This window comes from Mus musculus, chromosome 7, assembly GCF_000001635.26.
Source record: "Mus musculus strain C57BL/6J chromosome 7, GRCm38.p6 C57BL/6J".
Lineage (NCBI taxonomy): Eukaryota > Metazoa > Chordata > Mammalia > Rodentia > Muridae > Mus > Mus musculus.
Genome location: NC_000073.6, coordinates 17002755 through 17028422, shown reverse-complemented (window position 1 = coordinate 17028422; position 25668 = coordinate 17002755). Strand labels below are relative to the sequence as shown.

The following is a 25668-nucleotide window of genomic DNA, read 5'->3' as shown; positions in this document are numbered from 1 at the left end:
TCAAGACTTGAAGATCGGGATGCCTTGTTAATAATTCAAAAAGAGCCTTGATTTGCAACGTTCAAGTTTTATTTTGTTTGCTTGAGAAACTACCCATTTTCCAAAAGGGTTACTGAGGAGACAAGAGATAAACTTGTTCAAGGTCACACGAGTAATTGGCAGCACCCAGCTCCAGAGCAAACTCCGGGTTGGGCAGGGTGCTGGTTTGAAAGCAGCCCCACCCGCCGGAGGCAACGCAACCCAATCACCAACCCTAAAGGAAGCCGGGATCTCCAAGAAACTTTTGCAGCCTCGCAACTTTGGGAGTAGGCGCCCTCCCGGCCTGCCCCCATCCACAAGGCCCCTTCTCTCCTTTCTGATTGGCTACTTCTACAAGTACAAGTACGGTCTGGATACCCTCTGGTCACCTTGTCCTCCCGGCGCTCTGGGGGCGGGGGCGGGGGGGGGGGGAAGTTGGGGGGGACGCCGCGCAGGCGCGTCAGGAGTGCCTTTGGGGCCCGCGCTTTACGACACTTGTGCGGCAGCGGCGGCGGTCACTCGGCACTCCTTCGCGACGGTTCGGCCTGGTGCCGCGAGCGGCCGTTGCCAGGGTGGGGGTCGCTTTGCGGCATGGCGATGGCGGAGGGCGAGCGGACTGAGTGTGCTGAGACCCCCCGGGACGAACCCCCGGCCGATGGCACTCTGAAGCGGGCAGAGGAGCTCAAGACACAGGCCAACGACTACTTCAAAGGTGCGCCCGGCCCGGACGGGGTGAGGGAGGGTGGACAGCGGCCCAGGCTGTGGGGGTGCCAGGCCCGGCGGGGAACCATGGCAACGCGGAGCGGCAGCCTGGGCGCCGGGCAAGCACTACAGAGTAGCCAGGCGCGAGGAGGAGGCTCAGGCTGGACGACAGACTGGGGAGAGCTGCTGAGAAGTGGATACCAAGCAGAAGCCACTCACTGGGGAGACTGAGGCAGGCGCTGCTACACGATAGGGGAAAAGCAGGGGGCCGACATGTGAGTGCTACCAAATGTGAGACCTGGACAGAGGTGCTAAATGGTGGTCAGACCTGAAGAGGGCGCTACCAAATAGTGACATGTGTTTAGGGCAGTGATGGCGCTGCCGAGTGGGGAGGCCTGAGATGAGTATGACCGAGAAGAGAAGGCCCAATAGAGAAGGGAATTATGGGGATGGAGGTAGATAATTATATTGGAAGGCGATTTGGGGTGATCCAAGGAAACGAGTAGGGTGGAGAGGTGGAGCAGGAACGAATAGGGTGATCTTGGGCTAAGAGTGCCATGTGGGAGGACATGTCTCCGTTCATTCATTCTTTCAGTACACTTGTATTAAATAAGTGTCATGTGCTACACGGCCTGTGCTTGGCTCTGAGGCTGCAGCGATGAATGCAACACATGACTCGGATTTAAGCAGAACCAATCATTGCAAACTTGTGATGATCACTTTGGGTCAAGGTGACAACACAGGAAATACAGCTTAGAGTCTGCTTTCGATGGTGAGGTCGGGAGTGCCTGGAGAAAGAGGCTTTTTGAGGCGAATTGACAAGGAGTTTTACACGTGGGTCCTGACCACTGAGTTTGTGTGAAGACCCTGGGGTGGAGAGTGATTGAAAACAGACTGGCTTGGCTGGAGTTTGAGGAAACTGGGGGTACGAGGGGAAGACTGATACAAGAGAAGATTAAGATAAGGGGACAGAGCATGCAAAATCTGAATTCGTCACAAAGATGAGTTTTGGGTTTCCTTCGCTGTCCGAAAAGGGACATTGAGTGGGTAGATGGGACCAGTCTGGACTGGAGAAAATTTTGAGTGTAACCAGCCTATGGTTGGAGGTGCCCTGGGAATGGATGAAGTCACCAGAGAGTGGGATCTAGAGAGAACCTAGGATGGAGTTTTCATGTTTACAGCGGAAAAGGGGCTACTGAGGAGAAGTGACTGAGGTGGAAGAGAAACCAGGAAAGGTGCCACAGGCTAAGAAAACAAGGTTCTTCCGGAAAGAAAGCCACGTGCCTGATCACCTAGCCCCAGGCACTGTCCATCAGAGCTTTTGCTCCCAGAGGAACGCGGTGACGTTAACAGCAGTTGTAGATGATAAAGAGGCTGCCAGCCCAGAAGACCCTGGCTGGTGAAGGCAAGTGAGGAATTGGAGACCAACAGGCACAAGTGTCTCGGTTCTGAAAGGGAATGGAGAATTGGGGGCAGATGGCAAGAGGGAGTAGGTGGGGGTCCTAGGGATGCTTTTTCAGCTATGGCCCAAAAGAGAAACAGACCCAGCTGTAACAGATCTGGAGGAGGTGGGGGAAGGTGAGAAGGATTTAGAGTCCTTGGGGAAAGGTGCCCACCCCCCATGGGGATAAGCCCAGACATGGTGCTTGCCTGTCATCCCAGCTCTCTGGAGGTGGAGGTGGGAGGATTGTGAAGACCAAGGAGAGAGGTGAGGCCAGAGTTAGAGCCTTCGGGGGCTGAGTGGTTTTATAGGTGTCATCCTAACGGTGGCTTGGAGCTGTGGAGGGGTTTTAGGAGAGTGGTCCAGTTACTTTGGGTACTGGTCCTCCTTGCTGTTCAGAGACTGGATTCAAAGGCCAGGCTGGAGAGAGGAGACTGGAAGGGAAGACAGGTGAGGGGTGGAGCCTTTGACCAGGCTAGTGGGAGGAACTGAGGCTGGCTGCCCAGAGACGGGGAGGGGAGCAGGTGGCTAAGGTGAGTGGAGCCTGGCACTAGGGAGTGGGGCAGAAGTGGAGGTGGTTAGAAGGGTTAGGATGCAGCTACACATAGAAGGTGGGAGGGGACTTGAGCTGTCAGCAGAGGCCCTGGAGAGCTAAAGCTGGTCCAGATTCATGCCTTCTAAAGAACGGGGCTTAGGGCGGGGTGGGGCTGCTAGAAGGGAGGGAAGTTAATGAGTGTGAGAGATCCTATCAGGACGGTAAGCCTGGCTTGCAAGGTTTGGAAGGTTGGAGGCCACCAGCACCAGTTGACTAGGCCCAGCTATGTACTGGTTGGAAGAAGGCGCGGCCATCTTTCCTTGGGTCCTGAAAAGATCATCCAGAAACTGGGCTACTGCTGCAGAGGACAGGTAGGGGAAGGAGTTAGCCATCGGGAAGGACCCTTCACCCTCACCCCTGCCTCCCAGGTCCTGAGGTTTGGGCTCCCAGGAACTTAGGGCTGGGCAGGCAGCCAGAGGGGCCTGGCCTGGAGCTGACTTGAAGGAGCACCCTTCCTGATCCAGGCCTCCCGCTGCTGTGGGCAGGCAGTGGCAAGCACAGAGCCCCAGGCTCAGGCTATAAGTAAGGATACCAATAAAAAGAATAATTGCAGCTAGCTTTCATTAAACCTGTGGTGGCCAGGCACTCCTGAGCTGAACCCTGCCTGGGGCATTGGGGGTGGCAGAGAGCAGCCACTTTGGTTTATAGAGGAAGCCACCTCACAGTGAAACTTCTTGCCCAGGGTCAGAGTGTGTGAGCAGAAGGCGGATATCCCCTTCCTCCCCACGTGCTCGGTGCAGCTCTCCCTGTTAGACGCATCTGGTCTCAGCGGGGAGAAGGGGGCCCTGTGGAGGAAAGGGGGATCTCAGGGACTCAGAAGATCCCCACCCCCAAACGTAGATGGTTCCTCTGTAAGCTCAACCCCACTGTAAGGGTTCTGGGGACAGAGCTTAGTGCCCAGCTCAGTCAGAGTCCACGGGAAGCAAGCCTCTGCTCTTTCTCCTCCCTGAGGAAGAAGGCTGTGCTCACCAACCAAGGGTCTTCATGGTTGGAGAGATGAGGGTGAGGAGTACTGCATCATGATTCAGGGGTCTCCTCTGTGAGCACAGATGAACGGTTGAACCCCACTGTACCTAGAGGGTAAGTGATAGATACTACTGCAGCTGAAGGATGGCACCAGGCTGGGGTGCGGCAGCCGGTCAGTGCCTTCATGGTTTCGTGGTGGAGGCCTCCTCTTCCCTGTACTCTCCTTCCCTCCTCTGTTTGGTATGGGTTCTCAGGTGCAGCCTGAGAGTCTGAGGCTCTCCACCTGCATTTAAGTGCCTGCTGCATGCCCTTGTCCCCTTAAGGAAGTCTCACGTCACTGGTTGGAGTACTAACCAGCAGCCTCTGGAGCCCAGCCAGGACAGCAAAGCCCTCAGAGGCACTGACATTTTGGGGAGGCTTCTGAGCTTCGCTGCCTGCTAGTCTTTCTGCCTTGGTGGCTTCTGGGAAGTTCTAGGACCTGCCATCTTAAGGTTCTCAGGCCTGGGAGACCACCAGAGCGGCAGAGCTGGGACAGGGAAGCTGGGGGAGGTCAAATAGGGCTTCCTGAGAGGGGACATTTCTACCTTCTGGAAGTCCAGGAAGGACTGCGGAGCTGTGCCCCTAGGAGCAGCTGTTCCAGCTCTGGTCTCAGTGTCTACACTTCCCCTTCCTTTATTCTTCCTTCCTCTACCCTAGTTATGAGGTTATTCAAGCTCACATTTCTACCCCAGGGCTTGACTCAGGCCCCTGGGCTGTCTGAGCCCGGAGCACTTGTCACTGTTATCTGGGGTCAGATATCACTCCTGGAAAGACCAGCAGTCCCTGGAGGGCAGGACTGTATCCCAGACAAGGCAGGAGCTTGGAGAAGGGAGACAGACACCGAGCTTCGGAAGTGTGTGGGTCCAGCAAACAGGACACAAAGGTCACTGCAAGTGTTCTACAGAGCAGGGAAGTGGGGTCAGGGCAGGACCTGAGTGGTAGGGTGTTTTAAGTCCTTCAAGTATACCCAGCCTAAGAGAGGCAGAGCCAGGCACCTCTCCCAGTATCTCAGACCGTACTGTGCCAGCTTCCTACCAAGATGCACAATGGTGGGAGTGAAGGGGTTGGGAATGGAGGCACTGCCACTTCTGCCTGCCTAGGCACTCCACCTGCCACTGGACATGTGACACCAAGCCCAAGTCTCTGAACTTGAACACCACCCCCCACCCCACCTGGAGTTGAGGTAATATGGCATTCTCCCTCAGGTTGCTTGAAGGCACATATGTTCTAGGGTGCTGTGTGGCCCTGGCACATGGTCCTCCAACCTGGGCAGGTCTCAGAGGCAGCTCGGGCCCTGGTTCTGTTTATTTAATGAATCCTTGGGAGGAGGGGGTCAGACCTACCTCTGCTGATACAGACTGGGATCTGACCTTGAACTAGCCCTCTGGCTTGTGTCAGGGGAGTGCCAGATGGTACTATGTTGAGGAGACAGGAGGATCCCACAGGTTGATGGAGAACTCAGGGCCCAGCTGTGGCATGGTTCACATAAAGCCTGACCTTTTGTCCTTGGCTGGAAGTTACCGTTGGCCCCTCTATACTTAGAGCCCCAATATCTAGGCCTGCTGTAGTATCCTGCTGTCCTATACCAGCAGGTCTTGGTCCTCTGAAGCTGCTGTACCTCTTCCTTGTAGCCTAAGGCGCTTCCTCCCTTTATCCTCTTGGTCTTCCCTGCTCTGGACTGGTCTGCCTTCCCTGAACATCTGGACAGCCACAGGATCAGGCAGTCTTTCTTATCTTGCCTGGCTCAGATCACAGCCCTAGCACTCCCTGGCACATCCCTCTGATCATGGGGAGTCTTGGGGACCGCCTGAGCCTTGCTGGACTGAGCGTAGAATTGATTCAGGTGCTGGAGACTGGTCTGAGCCATAAGGCCTGGGCTGTGGTCAGACATCCGGGACAGGTCTCCATGCTGAATCCCAGTCTGCCATCTGTAAGAAGGAACCCAGCCTAGGGTGGATTTCTGCCTGCAGCAGTAGAGCTTCATGCCTCTTCTCCTCCTCCACAGCCAAGGACTACGAGAACGCGATCAAGTTCTACAGTCAGGCCATCGAGTTGAACCCCGGCAATGCCATCTACTATGGCAACCGCAGCCTGGCCTACCTGCGCACTGAGTGCTATGGCTATGCACTGGGCGACGCCACACGGGCCATCGAGCTTGACAAGAAGTACATCAAAGGCTACTACCGCCGGGCGGCCAGCAACATGGCACTGGGCAAGTTCCGGGCTGCCCTGCGTGACTACGAGACGGTGAGCCGGGCCTTGGGCATGGGCCAGCTCCCGGCACCCTAGCCAGGTGGACGTGGAGGGATGGCACCAGAGGTGGGGAGAAGCCATTCTGTGTCTCCTCTATACAAGGGCCTGGCCAAGTAATGGCCATGAGGCCTCTAGCCAGTTCCTGTTCTGCATCTTGACCATCATGTGCTCTGTGGCCCTGGGCAAGTCACCTGGCCTCTCTGCCTTCCTGTGTACCTCTGAATGTTGAGAGCTGGCCCAGCGTCTGCTGTGTGCATGCTTGGAGTAGCACGGGCACATAGTCTGTGGTCAATAATAGCTCAGCCTTGTGACTGCTTTGGCTGTTATTAGTGATGGTGATTAGTAACGATAGCAGTTGTTAGCAGAGACTGCACAGACCATTGATAGCTTGAGATTCTGGAGCAGGTTGGAGTCCATATCACTGAGCAGGCAAGGAAAATGACTGTAGGTACAGAGTAGTGCTCCCAAGAATATAGAGCAGGGCAATACATAGAGGGGCAGCCCCCAGGGACATGCTCCCCTGTGAAGGTGAGAAAGGGGACCAGAGGACAGTTCTTCATCCCCCACTATCTACAGGTGATGTGCTGTGACAACCTTGATGACTACTAGTAGGAACTACTAGAGCATCCACTTGGGACAGGCGTGCTCTGTGCCCCCTTACAGAGACTGGCTGGCTGAGTCACAGTGGCCACCCAGAGAGGGGGATGAGATTGCCCTGGCATACAGGGGAGGAGGCTGAGGCTCCAGTTGATGCGCGGCAGTGCTGGCATTGGAGCCAGTGTGGTCCCTGACTGCGTGTCTTCTCCTCCGGACAGTCAGCTGTCTGCGCAGGGGACTCCGAGTACAGAATGGATCACTGCTTTCTTTGCTGTACATAGCCCTTTCTGTCGTGTGCACAGGGCCCCAAGAGAGCTGAGGAGCCATGTCTGCAGCAGGAGAGAGCTGGTCACTCAGCCTGGCCTAGGATCAAACCAAGTGAAGGCTTAGCAAAGGGTGGGAGTGAGAAGAGACAAGGAACTGACTGACAAAAGGGGTGGGCAGGGGCAGCAAAGCCTGTCCCCTGCCCTTGTCCCTTAATGTCCTAATCTGGAATATGGTGATGAGCAGTGGCCCCCTCCTAGGCAGCTGTGGCTCTGGTGTAGGGTCTCTGCCGCTCTGGGCTGAGGTTGGCGTCTTAACTGCATTCTCTCTGAGGCTGGGAGATGGTGGACACGCTGCATCTGAGCTGGGCTCCAGTCTTTGTGGGTCAGTGGAGAATGAGAAAAGTCAGAGCCTTTGCAGAATCTGCTTGAGGTTGAGCCACATCCAGTCCCTAAATTATCAGCCATGTGAAGGCCCAGCACAAGCCTGGGTTCTCTAAGCCTGGGGCTTGTGGCAGCTCCCAGCCCAAGACGTCCTTCTGGAAGATGTTGGAGTTCATGGAGTATGTGCTAGGCCCTGGCCTCTGGGTCAGGAACTGTGTGTGGCCTTGGTTAGAGCAAATGAGCCCATGACTCCGCCTCCTGTCTGTTTCAGCTTCAGTTTCCTCATCTGTATGCACATGGGCTCAACACTGCTGCGAGCATTGTGCATGCGTGAATGTATTCCCTGTATAGAAAGGAGATACCTCCTGCAAGGTCACTCTGGAGGAAGCCCACTCCATAGTTGAGCTGTGTGTGAGCAGCACTCTATCTTCAGCTGGAGGAAAGACAGCTTAAAACAACACCATGTGTACCATGTGTGCATGCATGAGCATAGATGCTGTCCACTGCCACCAGCATATCTCTTCCTATGGGCTAGAGTCAGGTGTACAGCCACCGACTCCAAGTTCTGGATGTCTAGGTTAGTGGCCAGCTCAGCTCAGACCTGGGTATATGTGTGTCTTCAGACACCTCGGGCCTCTCCTGCAAACAAGGGAACGCATAGGCCTACCTTGAAGTGTCATTGTGAGGGTTGAGTGAGTAGGTGTATTTGGAGAGGGCCTGCCTTTCACTTTGCATCAGCCATGGCCTCCAGATTTTCTCCAAAGCCAGGTCATGGTGAAGTGGGCCTCTGGCCCCTAGTTTTTGCTGGTGCCAGAACATTGCAAAGGCACAAGGACCTGGGCATGTCTCTATTTGCTTTCCCACTTGGGGGCCATGCGTTGGACTCTTAGTAGCCAGTCTTCCTTCCCACGGGACCATGTTATGCCCCTGCACACACTCCTTGCGCATGGGCCCACCCCCTTCCTGGGTCACATCTGTTGGGATTCCTTGTGTTTTTTCCTATGCATTTGGAACACAAGGCAGCCATGCAAGCCCTGGGACACTATCCTATACTCTACCCTGCCTGAGAGTCTGTGGGGCTTGCTTGCTTTATGATACACTTTACCTTTAGGTTCTTAGGCATACATTGTGACACGCCTGACAGAGTGATACAGACAAACCGCGGACAGTCACACTTGGTCTTTATCTGAGCACTCACATGCCTGCAACCTTCATGCTGCAACAGTCATTTTATCACCAGGGTCCCCTGCACTGCAGGAGCCACTCTGATCCCTGATTTACAATGAGGAAACTGAGGTTCAGACATGAGAAAGGTCACCCTCCTGCTGTCTCATAGGAACCCCAGGAGGTGGTATCTGTTCTCAGAGTCAGGTTCCTAACCATGCTATCTGTGTCATGTAAGTTCCTGGCACTGTCCATGCCCCTGGGCAGGTAGCACTCACTGATGGTATCCCGCCTGATTTATCCTGCGGGTGCTAGGTATGTCCTGGTAGATTCACTTACTAGAGAAAGGGTATGTTGTGTAAGACTGCCCCTTTTGGGCTACCTGCTGGAAGCCTGGCTTTTCTCTGCTGTGTGATGCATTATCTGGCCCCTTTGGGCCAATCTCTGTTGGTTCTTACTAGTCTACATCCTGTATACCAGTTCTGATGAATGGGGTGCTTTGGCGCCCACAGCAGGCCTGAGTGACGGAAGTGCTCTGATGGTCTGGATTGCTCCCAGGTGGAGGGAATGCAGTTCTTGTTGCCAACAGAGCTAGGCAGCTGTTAGTGGAACTGCTGCAAGTGTCTTGATGGAGGGGCATGCCCTGAATGGCCTCTGCAATCCCAGTGAATCCAAGTTCCCAAACACATGTCCCAGGACTTATAGTAATGACTACCAGTGAACCTTAACAGCTGACAATGCCATTTGTTGTATTTTTTTTTAATGCTAAGGATGAAACGTGGGGCTGTGATAGCATTTTACAGCTGAGTTACACCTCCAGCCCCTCACTGGGAGAGTCTAGGCAGAGGCTTGCCTCCGAGCCACACTCCTATTCTGATCTTTATGTTTTTATAAAGCCCCTAATCCTGTCAAGAGGACCTAACCTCAGAACCTCAATCCTATTTACCTCCCAAATATTAAGTATGTGCCATAGAGCTGGACCTTCTGTCCCTGGAGAGATCAGCTTTTTAAAACATCTCATTTCTTTAAAAGTGTGGTACATCACATGCATCTTGCCCAGATCCAGTTTCACACAATGAAATGTCTGCATTAACCATGTGGATATCACAGAACACTGCCACAGATGGTGCAGTCCACATAGAGTATATTGTCTGTGGCTTGTTTGTTTCTTTTTTTTTTTTTTTTTTTTTTTTTTTGGTTTTTCGAGATAGGGTTTCTCTGTATAGCCCTGGCTGTTCTGGAACTCACTTTGTAGACCAGGCTGGCCTTGAACTCAGAAATCTGCCTGCCTCTGCCTCCTGAGTGCTGGGATTAAAGGCATGCACCACCATGCCCGGCTTCCTTTTTTTTTTTTTTTTTTTTTTTTTTTTTTTTTTAACATGAGTACACTGGTAAGCCACCATGTAGTTGCTGGGAATTGAACTCAGGACCTCTAGAAAAGGAGTTTGTTCTTAACTGCTGAGCCATCTCTCTGGCCCCTTTATTTTGTTTTTTTGAGAGCCTTGCTTACTATGTTAACCAGGCTGGCCTTGAACTCCTAGGCCATTCTCCTGCCTGGGCTTCCAGAATCACGGGAATATTGGATTACTGCGCCTGGCTTCAGATGCCACTTTTTAAAACATGTCTATGGACCAGGTGTGGTGGTACATGCCTTTAATCCCAGAACTTGTGAGACAGAAGTTATAGGCTAACAAATCACTCTGAGTTCCCAGCCTGCCTGGGCTACATTGTGAGACCCTGACTCAAACAAAAGAGAGAGAAGATGTTTGGTGCTGGCACTGAGTTCTGATGCTGTGGGCCTCTGAAGAACCCTGTAGTATGAAACAAATACCCTTCCCCGGGAGAGGAGCTTGTCTTTCTGCCAGTCAGACCTAGTTCTCCTCAACACTGGTATAGCAGGCCTTGGAATTGAGAGTGCTTGCTTGCTGCAGCTGGGTCAAGGGTGGGCCCAGCAGTAAAATCTCAGACCAACCTTCTATGGAGTACTAGCACTGCTTCCTGTTTTCTAGAACCTGGGGTCCTGAGTGGGCAGAACACGTGTCCTGGAAGGCAGGAACCCAGAACCTGGAGAACTTTTAGCTCTGCCTCTGTTCTGGGGGTGAGAGGCAACAGAAGGGGAGGTGGCAGGAGGGAGGCATTGCCCCACGTGAGTGCTGGCATCCAGGAGTGCACAGAACCCTGACTTTTGGGTTAATAACTTTACCACTCTGTCCAGTGGAGATTGTGCTGGCCACCCCATAAAGATTTATGGAGAATACAGTGAGTAGGGGTCACTCACCATGGTGGCAGCACCCAGCTCCATCTTCCTCTTTAGTTTGCAGCCTACCTGAAGACACATACATCTCCTAGGAATTGCTTGCTACCCTTTCTGCCTTTAGGAGGCATTCATTCTCTGCTGAGGACGCAGCCTGTCCCTAGCCTTGGGCTTCCTGGGGGAGATGAGCAGAAAGGAGGTTAGACTTAACAATGAAATGTGTGGGCAAAGGCAGCATGACCAAAAGGCCTCAGCTACAGGAGACCTGGCATCCTGGGGACCTGTAAGAGTGCTTGCTTGCTGCAGCAAGCAAGGCAGTACCAGGCTACAAAAAAAGATAGGGTGGGGGTGGGCCTTGAGGTCCAGGCCTGGAGCCATGTGGACTTTATCCTGGGAAGTAGAGAGAACCTGGCCTGCCTGCCTCTCCCTGGGAAGGGCTCCAGGAGCTGCCTAAAGCTGGCAGCCCTGGAGCTTGATACCACACCCACACCCCAGTTGAGCTGTCTGGCAGATGGCCCAGCCTAGGCTTGCCTAGTCTACTGCTGGCCAAGCACCTGCAGGGAGTAGCGGTTGTCTTTGCCCAGACTCTGACTCACTCAGCCAGCTAGCTTTGGGGGTGGGGGAGCATTCTGAGGACCAGCCCTAGGATTTCCTTCTCTATCTAATAGCACAGAAGCTGTGGGGAACCCAGTCTTAGGGTGGCTGTGTAGGTCCTCAGGTGAGTGACAAGAGGGTGCAGGGGGGTGTGTGTGCAAACACATGTGTACTTGGAACCCACAGCAGACCAAAGTACAGATACCACCAAAGACCAACATGGTAAAGCAGTGGGTTTTATTGGGGTTACTTACAGGAGTATGGGTAAGGGATTACTTACAGTAGGAGCAGAAATAACTCAAAGTTAAAGTCATATCGCCAAAGCCCAATCTAGCATGAGTGACAGCTCACAAAGCTGGAAGCCTGGAATATACTGCACAGCATACAGCAGTTCAGCATGTTGGAGAGTGTCCTCTCCAAGTGACTCAGTTGGTCTAAACACCTTCCAGGCACCTCAACTAGTTTTTGTTTCTTCTAGGTTTGGTCTTGGTCCTCGTTTTGTAGCTTGGATACTCCTCACAATCTTCATTGTTTACTCTGGCAGGGAAAGGCTTAGTGAGTCCAGTCAGTTTCAGGGACTTCCTGAAAGCTATTTTGAGTTGTTTACCTCTCTGCTTAAAGACCGTCCCTGTAGGATGGAATGTTTCAATCTCAGAGGAATCAGTTAAACATCAGAATATCAGGCAGGTCCAGTTAAAGTTATGGTAACCAAGCAGAGGCACAGAGAAGTCTGCTGCCCAGGGTCTCACTCCATAGCCCAGAGTAGGCTGGTGTTCACAGTCCTCTGCTTCCATCTCCCAAGTGCTGAGACTGCAGCCATGCACCACTAGGCCCAGCTCTGTCTTCTGCGCTCCTGGGCTTCGGTCGGGCTTACAGGAAGCAGGCAGGCTCTCTTAACTACTGTGCCCCAAGGCTGCCCACCCACAACTGACTATTGCATATTTTAAAGTGGCCCCTAATTTACTCTCGGAGGGAACTTTGTTGCCACTGTCCCCTCCTAGAGGAGAAACTGACGACAGCTGAGATAACCCAGGCTCCCCCATCATCACTGACTAAGCTGGGACTTGAACTGTGTCTCCTATCCCCATTACCAGAGGAAACAGGAAAATTGGAGCCCCAGTCTCCCAGAGAAAGCAAGTGACTGACTGCCGCCTACAGAGTCCTCTTGTATACCAAGTCCTCGGTCCTTCCAGCAGGCCCCCACTTCCTAGATTGGAGCACTAAGGTGCAAAGAGTCCAGGCTGTTCTAAGACTCTAGCCTCACCCACCAGCTGCACTGGGAACCTGAGACCTGTGTGTTCAGCTGGACACCTGTTTGGTTTTAACAAGATCAGAGTTGTTTAGAGAGGGCACCTGCTTAGGCTAAAGTCCTGGTCTCCAAAGCCACCCTATGGAGCAGCTCTGTTATGCTTGGTGTGGGGATGTAAAAACAGTCCTGGGTGACACAAGTCCAGGGTTGCCCTGCTAGCTGTGATAGCCCCTGGGTGGTCTGACTCAGCCCCGGGCAGTGTCGACCAAGGAGATCACAGTGCCCCTGGTGGCTCATCTGGGATAGGTGGCTGGTCCTCCAGAGAGTAACACCTCCCTCCCTCCCTCTTCCTGGCCAGGTGGTGAAAGTGAAGCCTAATGACAAGGATGCCAAGATGAAGTACCAGGAGTGCAGCAAGATTGTGAAGCAGAAGGCCTTTGAGAGGGCCATTGCGGGTGACGAGCACAGACGCTCTGTCGTGGACTCTCTGGACATTGAAAGCATGAGTGAGTAGGCCTGGCTGTATACCCCCCTACACACTCAACCCTGCTATGCTTGGTGGGTAAAGGCAAGGTTTCAGAGAACATCTGAGAATGAAGGTGTCACCTACAACTGCTGTCTTCCTTAGCCCTCTCCCTCCATCCTAGTCCTTCCCCTCCATCTTAATCATAAGAGTGGGAACCCTTATGACTAAGCTCAGGCTGTCAGGATTTTTCCTTTGTCGCATCCTAACCGGTGCCTTGCCTTGGCCCATTCCCTTCTGGTTAGGCTCAGGGTGCATGGTGCCAAACGTGTTGCTTCCATTTCCCCACCATGTCTTATGAGTGAGGTGGCCAAATTATTTACTGTCACCCTTGATTTTGCCTGATGGGGTGTGGACATTACCTGCCCTCATCAGGTCTCGAAGAATTCAGGCATAAGCTTTGTGGTGCCATGCCTAAGACTCCCCTGGGTTCCAATACTCTGTGACAGTGCTTCACAGTTGGGAGGGGAGGTGGGGAAGAAGAAACAACAATGGGGTCATTGTGGCATCTGTTTCTCTTGACAAGAGCTGTGTCCTGTCTATGCTGTCTTCCAGATGACAGGTGGATCCGGGCACATACCCCTTTAGATTTTCTCAGGTGTGCAAGTCCAGGGTTTCGGTTTATTGGGGCAGGGACATAAAGGATCGCATTCTCGGCTAGGCTGGCCTGAAACTCATGATGGTCCTCCTGCCTCAGCTTCCCAAGTGCTGGGCTCACAGAGCAGAGTCATCATGCCCGGTATCTCCCTTCATCGTAGCCAGCCAGTTCTTTGGGTGCTTGTTCCTCTTCTCTGCTGACCTGGTTCTGAGGAGCATGGTTCCCTGCCACAATCAGATATTAAGAGCAATCTCTGGAGGCAGTGTCAGTGTTGAGTCTTGTCACAACCCATTTGTAGTCCCTGAGGCCACCAGCATCACCCTGAGTCACCAGCTCTTCAGGGAGTTCAGCCACAGGACTGTCCCATGGCAACCAGTAGTCGAGCTGTACCTAAGGACGTGTCTGCACTCGGCTCTCTTTGCAGTGCTGCAGCTCCCATGGCCATTCATTTCCTGCAGCCGGGCCTTCTAGCATGTGTGCTGGAGATGCCTAGAAACGACCGATGATCATTGGCCACTCCTGCCTTAGTGGTGTCCAGCCTCCCAGCACACACATTCTTTACCAGGCCAGTTTGCATTGCCCGCCTTCCTGACTACGTTGGCACAGGTGCAGACATGGGCCTCAACACCACCCAGTTTGCTGTCCTGCTTAGCAGAGCTGTTCCTCAGTCAGTACCCAGCTTCTTAGAGTCAGCCTTGAAGAGAGTTCCCCTGCTCCTGAGGGTTCCTCCCTGCTTCCCCAGGTACTGTGGGAGAAGCTTACGAGCACTGGCCCTCGAATGACTTACCTAGCCATCATGGAGTCTCAGGTTGTGCCCTTCAACACAATGACAGCTTCAGTCAGTGTCCTACAGCAAGGTAGAGAAAGCCCCCCACATTGAATTGCTGTGACCAAGCCCCAATCAAGGCTGTGCCTGGGACTGCTGCACAGAAATGTTCCCAGGCCAGCCCTTCCGTCCCTGCCACACATGACGTGGGCTTGGGTGGCTCCGGCAGCAAGCTCAGTTGCAGTTTTACATGTTCACTTAGCCCTACCAGGAAGAGGACTGACGCCCAGCCTAGTGCGATGCACTGTCCATCCACAGTGCGGCCAGCTGGAAGGGTCTGTCCATCACCTGTGCTGAGATCATCAGCCCCTGTGAACCCTCCTACTTGCAGCCCTGCCTGCCTGTTTTTGAGGCCTTTTATTAATTTTATTTCAGTGTGTATGGGTTATTTTGCCAGTGTGTATGTATATCTGTACATCACTTGTGTGCCTGGTGCCCTCAGAGATCAGAGGAGGGTATTGATCCTCTGGGCTTGGAGTTGCAGGTAGTTTGAGCCACTTATGCGGATGCTTAGAATTGAGCCTGGGGCATCTGCAAGAGCAACAAGTGCTCTTAACTGCTGAGCCATCTCTCCAACTCCAGCCTTTTATTCTTTAGGCACCCCAGTGTATATCAAGGGGTCTTGGGGAATTTTCTATCCGCTCTAACCCTTTGATCTACTGCTTGTAGTCTCCAGGGTAGGGTGGGGTCAGTGAGCCAAAGCACCTACTCTTTATTCTAAAATCTCAGCTCTTGTTATTTTTGTATTATTAGTATGTCTGCTGCTCCAAGCAATTTCTGACTAGATTTCTCACCATGATCTCTTAGAAATGTCAGACATGTCCAAAAGGGGGTAAATAGAGCAAACATTGTGGACTCTCTTAAATGTTCGGGCTCTGGCGGGGGCTGCCCGGCCCCATCCCATCTGTGAAGGCGTGTTGTGCTTAGACCCTTTTCCTCTTGGCTTTGCTTGTGCATGTATGTGGGGTGGGATGAGTGTGTGTGTGGGGGTGTTTGTATGTGCATGATGAAGGCACACACCATGGCTTGTGGGTGGAAGCCCAGCTCTCCAGTTTTCTTCTTCCACTATGTGGGTACCGGGGACCAAACTCAGTTGCCAGGTTTGGTGACAAGAGCCTTTCTTTTCCTACTGAGCCATCTCGCCAGTCCCTCCTCTTCATTTCCTTTATTCATCTTTTTTGTCTGTAAAGCTCAAGAAGCCCTCAGACTCGAGATCTACCTGCCGTGGCCTTCCAAGTTTAGGATTGCATGCACGTACCAGTAAACCTTGTCTTGTTTTCTTAATAACCCTAAGTATAGCTCCCTTCCTGTGACGAGCTCTTCCTTCTTTGTCTGCTCATTTGTCCTTGCTCATTTGCTTGATGTTTTTAGTGGCATCTCAGTCCTATAAGGGGGAGTGGGGACCCACGTCTAGCAGGGCTTCTGAATTGGTTTTGGTTTTGGGGCAGGAAGGGTCCACCACCCCGTATGGCTTGCACAAGAGACAAATCAGCTGCTCCTCTGGGGTGTCCTTCCTCTCGGCACTGATGGCAGAGGCTGGCACCCCATATAAAGTGAGCAGACATTACAGTAGCTGGTGGTCAGTCTGCCAGGCAAGCTGTTCCTGGAGAGTAACCCTGTCATGTCTGGGGTGTGTGCAGCCATCTGCACAGTGCCATACAAGTCTTAGTCTCTTTTCCTGTTGCTATGATAAAATACAGGGGCGCAAGAGAAAGGGGGTGTTGGCACACAGTACAGTCCATGCAGGGAAGCTGGGGCTACAGCAGCTAAAAGCGCTGATCATGTTGCCTCCATAATAAGGAAGCAGAAAGATGACTGTGTGCAGCCACTGCTGTTCAGCTCCTTTTTCTTAACATGGTCTAGGGTTCCAGCCAGGGAATGGTGCCACCCACAGTGGGCAGGTCTTCCCACCTCAGTTAACCAAGAGAATCCTACAGACATATCAGCTGCCTGGGTGATTCTGGACTCTGTCCGGTTGACAGTAACTAACACTACCCATCGCATAGCCTGGTGTGTCCCTCTGCTCTGCACCATTCTGAGCCAAAGCCTTTAGAACACACTGCAGTGAGGCTCCTTGGAAAGCTGATAATGGGCTCACAGACAACCCCTTAACCCCAGGCCCTCTGCTCTCAGAAGTGCTTTTTAAGTCTTCCCTCTGGCCCTTTTTTCACTTTTGGTGACCAGAGGTCTTGGAGGTGATGTCTGTTATCCCTGTGTGACTTTCCCCTGGCTGCTGCTATTGGAGGCCAAAACATTGGTCTCAGGCCAGCATCAGACCTTACACTCTTTCTACTGCAGTTTTAGCCATCTTTGGAAACTTTGGCCAAGAGATTGAGCGGTTCACGTTTTCTTAATAGAGCGTAAAGCTGGTGCTTTAAGTGAGAGCATGGCACAGCTGTAGCCCTGTACAGTGGGTGACCACATGGCCACCCAGAAGTCATAGCCCTTACTTTCCCCTCTTACCTTGTTCCTTCCCCTACCACATTTCTGTGAGCCACAGCCGTCCTAGCAGATCCCACTTGTAACACTAGTGCTGACGATGTATCGGCAGAGCACGTGGGCTTTCCCCATCTCTTAGCACTCAGCACAGACTCCTGGTCACCAAGGCTGTATCCAGATTTCTCCCACCAATAACCAGACCCCCCAATCTGCACATTGTTCAGATTCAAATCGGTTCTGACAAACTGAGGCACAGCCCCAAGCCACCACTCCCCACTTTTGAAAAACATTCATTGATTATCATGTTGTGTGAGTGAATATGTATGTATGTGTGTGTGTGTATGTATGTATGTATGTGTGTGTGTGTGTATGTATGTGAGTGTGTGTATGTATGTATGTATGTGTATGTATGTATGTATGTGAGTGAATATGTATGTATGTATGTGTGTATGTATGTGTGCCGTGGTGCTTGTGCAGAACCTGCCACCGCCACAGTGACGCTTGTTCAAAGTTCCAAATTTGTTTTGACCATCCTCTGACCCAATGGGTGTGAATCAGGGCTCCCACAATCTGCTCTTAAGGTTTCATTAGTTTGTTGAGTGACTTACAGAACTCACAGGGGTCCTTACCAGTCTGTTGCACAATCTACAGATGAAAAGCTGCAGAGAGAAGGCACATGGGCATGAGAACTGCCCTCCAGCAACCTCCATGGGTTCTGCTGCCTAGGTCCTAGACTCTAGGAGCTCCCAGAGACCTGTCTTTGCCTCAGAGTTTTTATAGAGATTTCATTATGTAGGCATAGACACTGGGTTAAAGCACTGGCCATTGCTTAACACGGAGGAGCCAGTACCTGGAAGCCAGGAGTTGATGGAGAAACCGTATTTGAAGACCTGCCACCTAAGAATGTGTCAGGAGCTAGCAAGCATGTCTGTCTCCCTCCCAGACACACGCACTCGGGGAACTTGGTTTACAAGGGGTTTATCTAGGAGAGGATACCACATGTAGAATTGGGTCTTCGTCCTTCAGGGTGTGTGCCGTCATCTTTTTTCCGGCCACAGTGGACCTTGACTTTGTGGAGCATGGTGCCCACCATTCTTGAGATGGGCAAATGAGTGCAGTGCAGCCTAACCCTCCCTGCGCTGTGTGCTGCTGATGCACTGGACTAGGGAGGAGGGTGGCTCATACTCCGATGTCACCCGAAGGTGAGCAGGTGCTCTGGGCTCTGAATCTGAAGAGATTACTTAGTAGTCACCCCTTAGCCACTGCTAATTGAGTTTAGAATGTGGAGCAGAGGGAGGGGAACAGCTCCCCAAAGGACAGTTGCCAAAGCAGGAAGCCACTGCTTACAACTGGCCAGAGGCCCAGGATTGCAGGAGTTGTGAGCTGATCCTAAGATCAGGAGCACCACAGTACCGTGGGAAACTTCATTGCCCAATCTCTTACGCCATCCCTGGGGACCAGGTCTCCTTCCTGACCCTCCTCGGCTGAAGCCCCTCACTAACCCCCTTGTCCATACACCAGCCATTGAAGATGAGTACAGCGGGCCCAAGCTTGAGGATGGCAAAGTGACAATCACCTTCATGAAAGACCTCATGCAGTGGTACAAGGATCAGAAGAAACTGCACCGGAAGTGCGCCTACCAGGTAACACCCACTCCTGTGCCACACACACCTGGGACCCGGGAATGGGCCTGCCACTGCCAGCCCGCCTAGGCCAAGGCGCTGTGCTGGGCACTGTGCTGAGAGCTACACTGACCTCATCTGATACCACAGCACTTGGGCAGAGTGTCGGGCAGAGCTCAGAGCTTCAGGAAGCAGAGACAGAGGAATTCTTGAAGAGTGTGGTTGGCTTAAGTTGGGGACAGGAGTAAGAGAGGACGTGCATGGGCTGGACAGGTCTCAGATTATAGAAGTCATTTCTACAACAGAACTAGACACACGTGCTGCCTCGCCTGTGATGAGGCCGCTGCCTTCCCCTGGTGCTTAGCCCTAACAGAAGCCACTTCCTGTGCTACCAGCCTGAGCAACCATAACCCCGCTCGGGGGCGGGGGACGGAGGCTGCTTGTCACTCTGTAGTGTGATTCCTTCAGGATTTTTTTTTTTAAGATTTATTTATTTTATGTATATGAGTACGCTGTAGCTGTCTTCAGACACACCAGAAGAAGCTATCAGATCTCATTACAGATGGTTGTGAGCCACCATGTGGTTGATGGGAATTGAACTCAGGACCTCTGGAAGAGCAGTCAGTGCTCTTAACTGCTGAGCCATGTCTTAAGCCCCTGATGATGATGTTTAAATGACACATAGGCCAGATCAGATCACCACTTGAGGGCCACCTCTCTTGTCCCTGGGTAGCACCCAGTAGTCCAGGCATCTGAGGCTTTCTGTGGGCCTCTGAAGGGTAGCAGCTTTTACTCCCACCCCAGCCAGCCACACTTAAAGTCTGGCCTGTCTTCCAGATCCTAGTACAGGTGAAAGAAGTCCTCTGCAAGCTGAGCACGCTGGTGGAGACGACGCTGAAAGAGGTGCGCCCAGGATGGCAGGGTGCATGTGGTCTCAGCGGGGCAGCAGTCGGGAGGTCCCCCAGCTCAGGACCTCATTAACCCACCTGAGCGTCCTTCCCTCCTCTCTGTACCTGACAGCCCTCCCTCCCCCTTGTCTGCCTTCCTCATTGCTGTGTCCCTCCCATTGTGTCTTGCATGAATTTTCTTGGTCTGTTGTGACCTCTCACCCCTCATTCCCCTCTGCCCCCTCCCCACATCTCTCTCTGGGCCCCTCCCTCTCCGGTGGCCTCTTTTCTTTCAGACAGAGAAGATTACAGTGTGCGGGGACACCCATGGCCAGTTCTACGACCTCCTCAACATATTTGAGCTCAACGGTTTACCCTCAGAGACCAACCCCTATGTATCCTCAGCACTATCCCATGTTGACAGGGGGACCCCACCAGAGAAGAACATAGGGACCTCATCTTACTGATACCGAGTCACCTGTAGGCCTCACCCCGCTTCTCTCTCGCCTGCTACAAAGTACCACACAGGCAGCACTAAACCCTGTACACCTGTCCACCCAGCCCTTCCACCCAGCAGGCCATCTCTCCTGTCCTTCGTCTGTACCATGGGGTGATAGGGTTTTCTTCACAGGGTTGGGGGGGGGGGTTTGAGCAGGATGCTGGTTTGCCTTGGGTTTCTGTTTTGTTTTGTTTTGTTTCGGTTCGGTTCGGTTTGGTTTGGTTTGGTTGAGTCTCCTGCTGGTCTTGAGCTTTTGACCTCCCATCTCCTTCATGCTAGGATTGTAGACATGGGCCACTACACCTAGTTGATTAAGTGCTGGACATGAAACCCAAGGCTTTGTTGTGTTCGGCATCCTTTCCACCCACTGAGCCACACCCCAGACTTTTCTCACATGTTTGACATGGGATAGTTTCTGTGTAGGGTTCCTAGGCTCTGTGCTTTTGGGAGGTAGGACCTGTCCCCTGTAATTTGAGGACTGCTCTTAGGGAACAGCTGGCTGCCTAGGCTCTGCCATTGCCTTCCTCAAGACAGGTGAGGTTGTTTCCTTGGGGCTTCAGTTCAAAGGCAGACCAGGGATACACCCCCTTTGGAGATGGAAGCCTTGGAGCCAAGGGAACAGGACTGCGCCCTCCTGGCCCATCTGCCATCTGAACCACAGCTTCCTTAACAAGAAAGATATTTAATGGCGATTTTGTGGACCGTGGTTCCTTCTCCGTTGAAGTGATCCTCACCCTCTTCGGCTTTAAGCTCCTGTATCCAGATCATTTCCATCTACTTCGAGGTGAGGAGGGTTTCTCCTTCTCTCCTGGGCTTCTGTCTTCATCTGTAAAGCCTAGAGTAGTATAGCCACGCACTTGGTGAATTCAGCAAGCCTGTACACCGCGGGGCCACCACATAAGGTTGAGCAGGTTGTGCACCACCCCAGTAGCACCACAAGAGGTGGCAGCACTTGCCATAGGCAGCTCAGTGTGGTGGTCACTGTGCCCTCTGCTGGCAGATGCCAGACAGAAGGTTCAAGGACGAAAGGTGCCTTTCTCTAATGCACACACAGCAGTGTGAACAGCCTCCTGGGGACACTAATCTAAGCACAAAGGTCCATCTGAGTACTGAGCTGGGCTCTCATTATCAAGGTTCAGTGCCAGCCAGCTATCATTGAGCAATGCCATCTTGTCCCCAGGTCTGTACCTGAAATTACCAGATAGGTATATAATAAATAAACTGGAGGCTGAGGGTCCTCTCTTGTTCTTCTGTTATGGCCAGGCAACCACGAGACAGACAACATGAACCAGATCTACGGGTTCGAGGGCGAGGTGAAGGCCAAGTACACAGCCCAGATGTATGAGCTCTTCAGCGAGGTGTTCGAGTGGCTTCCGCTGGCGCAGTGTATCAATGGCAAAGTGCTGGTGAGGAGTCTCAGGGCCTCTCCCACCATGCAGGCAACATGCTGGGGGTAGGGTGGGATGGGGGGACAGCGGGGGCTCCTCCCCTCACAGAGGCTCGTGCTTCCCCTAGATCATGCACGGAGGCCTATTCAGCGAAGATGGTGTCACTCTGGATGACATCCGAAAGATTGAGCGGAATCGGCAGCCCCCAGACTCAGGTGAGTGGACTCAGGCACAGAGAGGAGTGCCTGGACCCACACAGACCTTATGTGGATTTCCCACCTGCAACCTGAATGTGTGGGACTGTTGGCTGGGAACATCAGAGAGGACATGGATGATGTGGGTGAAATGAACTCTGGGGTGGTAACATTTGAGCTGACAGTGGTGTGGCCAATTCAGGGGACAGCAGGGACTGATGGGGTGGGGTGACTAGAGCTGGCCCTCAGAGGTTCCTACTAGATATAAGGCCTGAGGCCACGCCCTGAGAGCTACAGATCTTGGTAGGAACATGGGGTTTGCTGCTGGGGCAGTGGAGAGCCACAGGAGGCTTTGGACGAGAAGAGGGCCTGCTCTTAGATTGGAGTGGTAAAAGTTCCATCCAGCAGCAGGCTTATAATGGATAGACTGAGAGCTACAGGAAAACTGGGCCCAGCTCAACAGCCCCTCTGCAACCCTGCTGTACTGTGGGGCAGGCACGTGTCTGAGGAAGCTTGGGAAACAGGTAAGTCTCACACTGTTCCCTTCTCCTGTAGGTCCCATGTGTGACCTGCTGTGGTCAGATCCCCAGCCACAGGTGAGCTGGGTGTCTGCCTTTGGGTTTGGACTGAGATGTGGTGGAGCCAGGCCCTTATTTACCCAGAGTCTCCTGTTCCTTTGCTCCTACCAGAATGGGCGCTCCGTCAGCAAGCGTGGTGTGAGTTGCCAGTTTGGGCCTGATGTCACCAAGGCCTTCCTGGAGGAGAATCAACTGGACTATATCATCCGCAGCCATGAAGTCAAAGCCGAGGGCTACGAGGTGGCCCATGGTGGCCGCTGTGTCACTGTCTTTTCTGCCCCCAACTATTGGTGCGTCTACCTCTCCCACTTTTTGCCCAAGCCACAGGGTTTATTCTGTGTGGATTATGAATGTATGGCTTTTGAGACAGGGTCTTACTCTAGTCCAGTCAGGTGTCAAATTAGCAGCATGATTGTTGTCTTGGCCTCCCAGTAGTGGGGTTGCAGGCATGAGCCACCATGGCAGTGGCAGGTTTTGGCTTTGACTGGAAACTTCCACCAGAGGAAGGATACCTAAGAGTGGATACATGGTAGTATAATGAACACCTGTGGGCCTTCTGCTGCTCCCCAACCCCAGGTGTCAGGTCTTCCCTTGGAGCAAGGCCTTTTCATCCAAGTCCACTCTCTCCTCTCAGTATCTATAAGAGGAAGCCAGGACTCAGGGCTGTATGGGCTGTGTTTCTGGATAGGCTGTGACCTCATGGTGTCATGTCACTCTGTCCCTGTACTATATACATACCTCTGGTGCTAGGGTAGTGTGAGGTCAGGTCTCCAGCTCTCCCACTGCCTCTTCCTGCCTCTGCTTCCCCCACCTTTCCGTGGCTTTCCTCCAGCCCTTCACTGTGGTTTCTTTGGCACCACCATCTCTCCATGGCAAGTGTGTCTCCCTCTTCTCTCCTCTCCTCTGCATCCCCTTCCTGTCTCAGACCTCGCTCCCTCCCTCTGTTCCCCACCTTCTCATAATCTCCAGCCCCAACCACACAAGCCCCTCTGCCCCTGTTCCTACAGTGACCAGATGGGAAACAAAGCCTCCTACATCCACCTCCAGGGCTCCGACCTGCGGCCCCAGTTCCACCAATTCACAGCAGTGGTGAGTGACCTGGGACAGGGCACTGCCTGGGCGAGTGCTTTGTATGGGCAAGTCTCCTGACTGTCTCTCTCCTTCTGTCCCTGCTGCAGCCTCACCCCAATGTCAAGCCCATGGCATACGCCAACACGCTTCTGCAGCTAGGAATGATGTGAGGCTGTCAGCAGCAGTGAGCCGGGACTTGCCCAGCTGAATGGCCCCGCCCTCGGCCTGCTGCCCCGCCCCAGGGCAACGTTGGACCCCCTTTTACTTTGTAAAGTTTGTATTTATTCCCCTTTAGGTTGCAGAGGGGGTGGGGGCAGCGTGGGGCAGCAGACGACAGGCTCCTGGTCAGAGAAAGGAGACTGGAGGTAGGGCACAGCCTGGGCATTTGGAGGAAGGCCAGCCTGGGTAGGGGTGGGGCCAAGAGGAGGTCTTGCCCCTTCACCTGCATGGCTCCTCCCCTGGTAAAGCAATAGGACCCTGCCATAGGAAGACCCCAAAAGAGGGTCATCAGGGAGGCCTCCTCCTGGTAGCCTCAGGGTGGGGCAAGGCTGGGGCCCACCCCCCAGCTATTTTATGTTCTGTAATTAACTATGTTAAAATAAAATAAAGTCATTATTGTAAGTCAAACCTCATCTCAAACCCACCTCGACGTGTGTCCACCACGTACAAGCCCCTCCAGGGTGGGTACAGTTTGGTTCTGGGTGCCCCTCAGTGATGTGGACATCACAGGACAAGAGTCACCACAGAAGTATCGTCGGACCCCTGAGACCTGTGCAGGCTGCAGGCTGACCTCAGACCCCTCAGAAGCCTCTGTTCTAGCTGAGCTTTGCAAGGAAACGGCATAGTGGGTGGAGCATGCGGAGCCTTCTGAACCCTCATCTCCCAACAGCACCGCAAAGTCCATGCTCAGTGCTCTGGGCTCCCAAGCTGTCCTCAGCAGGGACAGCGCTCAGCAACTGTTCTGCTCTGCTGTATGCTCATGGGGCAAACAAGGCTTGGGCTGCCCAGAGAGCTAGTCTGCCCGAGAAGTTGCTGTTTCCCTGGCCTGGGAGTCCTCCGTTGCTACTGTTGGTTGAGAGGCCCTGAGCCTTCAGTTCAGTAGTGCTTGAGGAATTTCAGAATCCTATAACTGAGAATGTGGCCAGCAGGTGTGGCTGGTGTTTATTTCCAAGCTGGAAGGTGGATTATACTCAACCTCTCAGAAAATTCCATAGTCCCCGGTGCTCTGTGCAAACCCCTAGCAACCTGTAGGACTGCCCCTGTCTATAGCAGGTTCTTTTCTCCACACTGTGCAGGACATCTGACAGAAGCAGCTCCAGGGATGGCTGCTAGTCACAGGTGAGAAGACTGCGCCATCATTCAGGAAAGACCGTGGTTGTACTGGGTCAAGACTGCAGGAGCTTTCGTGGTCAGCTTCTCACAGGATAGAGGCCAGAAAGCAAAGAGAGAGATCTCAAGCAGGGCCAGCTAGGAACGTTCAAGGCCCACCCCTTAGTGCCCTGCGTCCTCCAGCTAGGTCACGAGTTTAGAAATCTCTACTCTCAAAGTCCAAGTTGGATCCCTGACAAAAACTGGAGAACTGACTCCATAAAGTTGCCCTCTGATCCTCACACAGGCTGTGGTAGACATGCCCCACCCCCAGTAATAACATACATCTTTTTTTAGTTGGGCTATGAAGTTTCTCTGTATGTTTGTTCAGACCATGAGTTTCCCATGATTTACTGATATAGAAACAGTGCATGCTGTGTCAGCGTCCTCTCAAGGCACAGAACAGGACATATGTCACACAGTAGGGGCTGTGTAGTCCAACAGTGGCCATCTGTGCATGCCAGAGAGCCTGAGAACAGGGCCTCAACAGTGTGGGCTAGTGAGTCAGCTCAGTGGGCAAAAGTACTTGCTTGCACCAAGACTAAGAGCCTGGGTTTGCTCCCTGGTGGGGAGGAGAGCCAACACTTCCCCATTTCCTCTCCTACACACACACACACAGTTGTCCTCCACCCCTACCTCCACACACTTTTTTTTGTTTTGTTTTATTTAAATGGAGGTAGACAATGTTTTCCTCTGAAAAAAGCTTGCTGTTTTATATCTGGATAGGCCACCTGCTGCCAGGGTCTTCAATCCTTAATTGATCTTCCCTGAAAATCATCATATGCCCAGCAAAGGAGTCCCAGACAATATGAAGAGCTGGGGATGTGGCTCAGCCATAAAGCACTTACCCAGGATTAACCAGTAAGGGCCTGAGAGGACAACAAAGTCCAGTGCCAAGACCGGTAGGAACTCCATCTGCAGGCTCCCACCTGTCCTCTGCCTTTCCCACATTCAACCCTGGGAGCAGAACATAGGTGGACTTCACCACACACCAGGTGAAAGAGTAAGTTTAGAATGGGGATTAGGGTGGGAGTGTGGGGAACACAGGCACTTGAAGAGGCAGAAGCAGGAAAATCGGGAGTGAAAGGTCATCCCCAGCTACACAGCCAGCCTGGTTTAAGGAGACTCTGCAAAGCAAAAGTTGGGAAGGTGCCAC

General features: G+C 52.9%; 1 protein-coding gene across 4 annotated transcripts; it reads left to right on the top strand.

Annotated features, from left to right (window-relative positions):
* Positions 1–508: 508 nt before the first annotated feature.
* Positions 509–23783, top strand: Ppp5c (protein phosphatase 5, catalytic subunit). Of its 4 annotated transcripts, none has more exons than NM_011155.2 (13): positions 509–730; positions 5767–6008; positions 12878–13025; positions 18427–18548; positions 19365–19430; positions 19711–19809; positions 20592–20697; positions 21177–21319; positions 21429–21516; positions 22051–22091; positions 22185–22363; positions 23081–23162; positions 23252–23783. In NM_011155.2, the coding sequence occupies exons 1-13, from the start codon at positions 610–612 to the stop codon at positions 23312–23314; spliced, it is 1500 nt and encodes a 499-aa protein (NP_035285.2). In that variant the 5' UTR covers positions 509–609; the 3' UTR covers positions 23315–23783. The 4 variants fall into 4 exon arrangements, with proteins under 4 accessions (NP_035285.2, XP_017177532.1, XP_030098096.1 ...); XM_017322043.1 differs by lacking the exon at positions 509–730 and adding an exon at positions 813–995 and having other exon boundaries at positions 23252–23776; XM_030242236.1 differs by lacking the exon at positions 509–730 and adding an exon at positions 2900–3067 and having other exon boundaries at positions 23252–23776.
* Positions 23784–25668: the final 1885 nt, after the last annotated feature.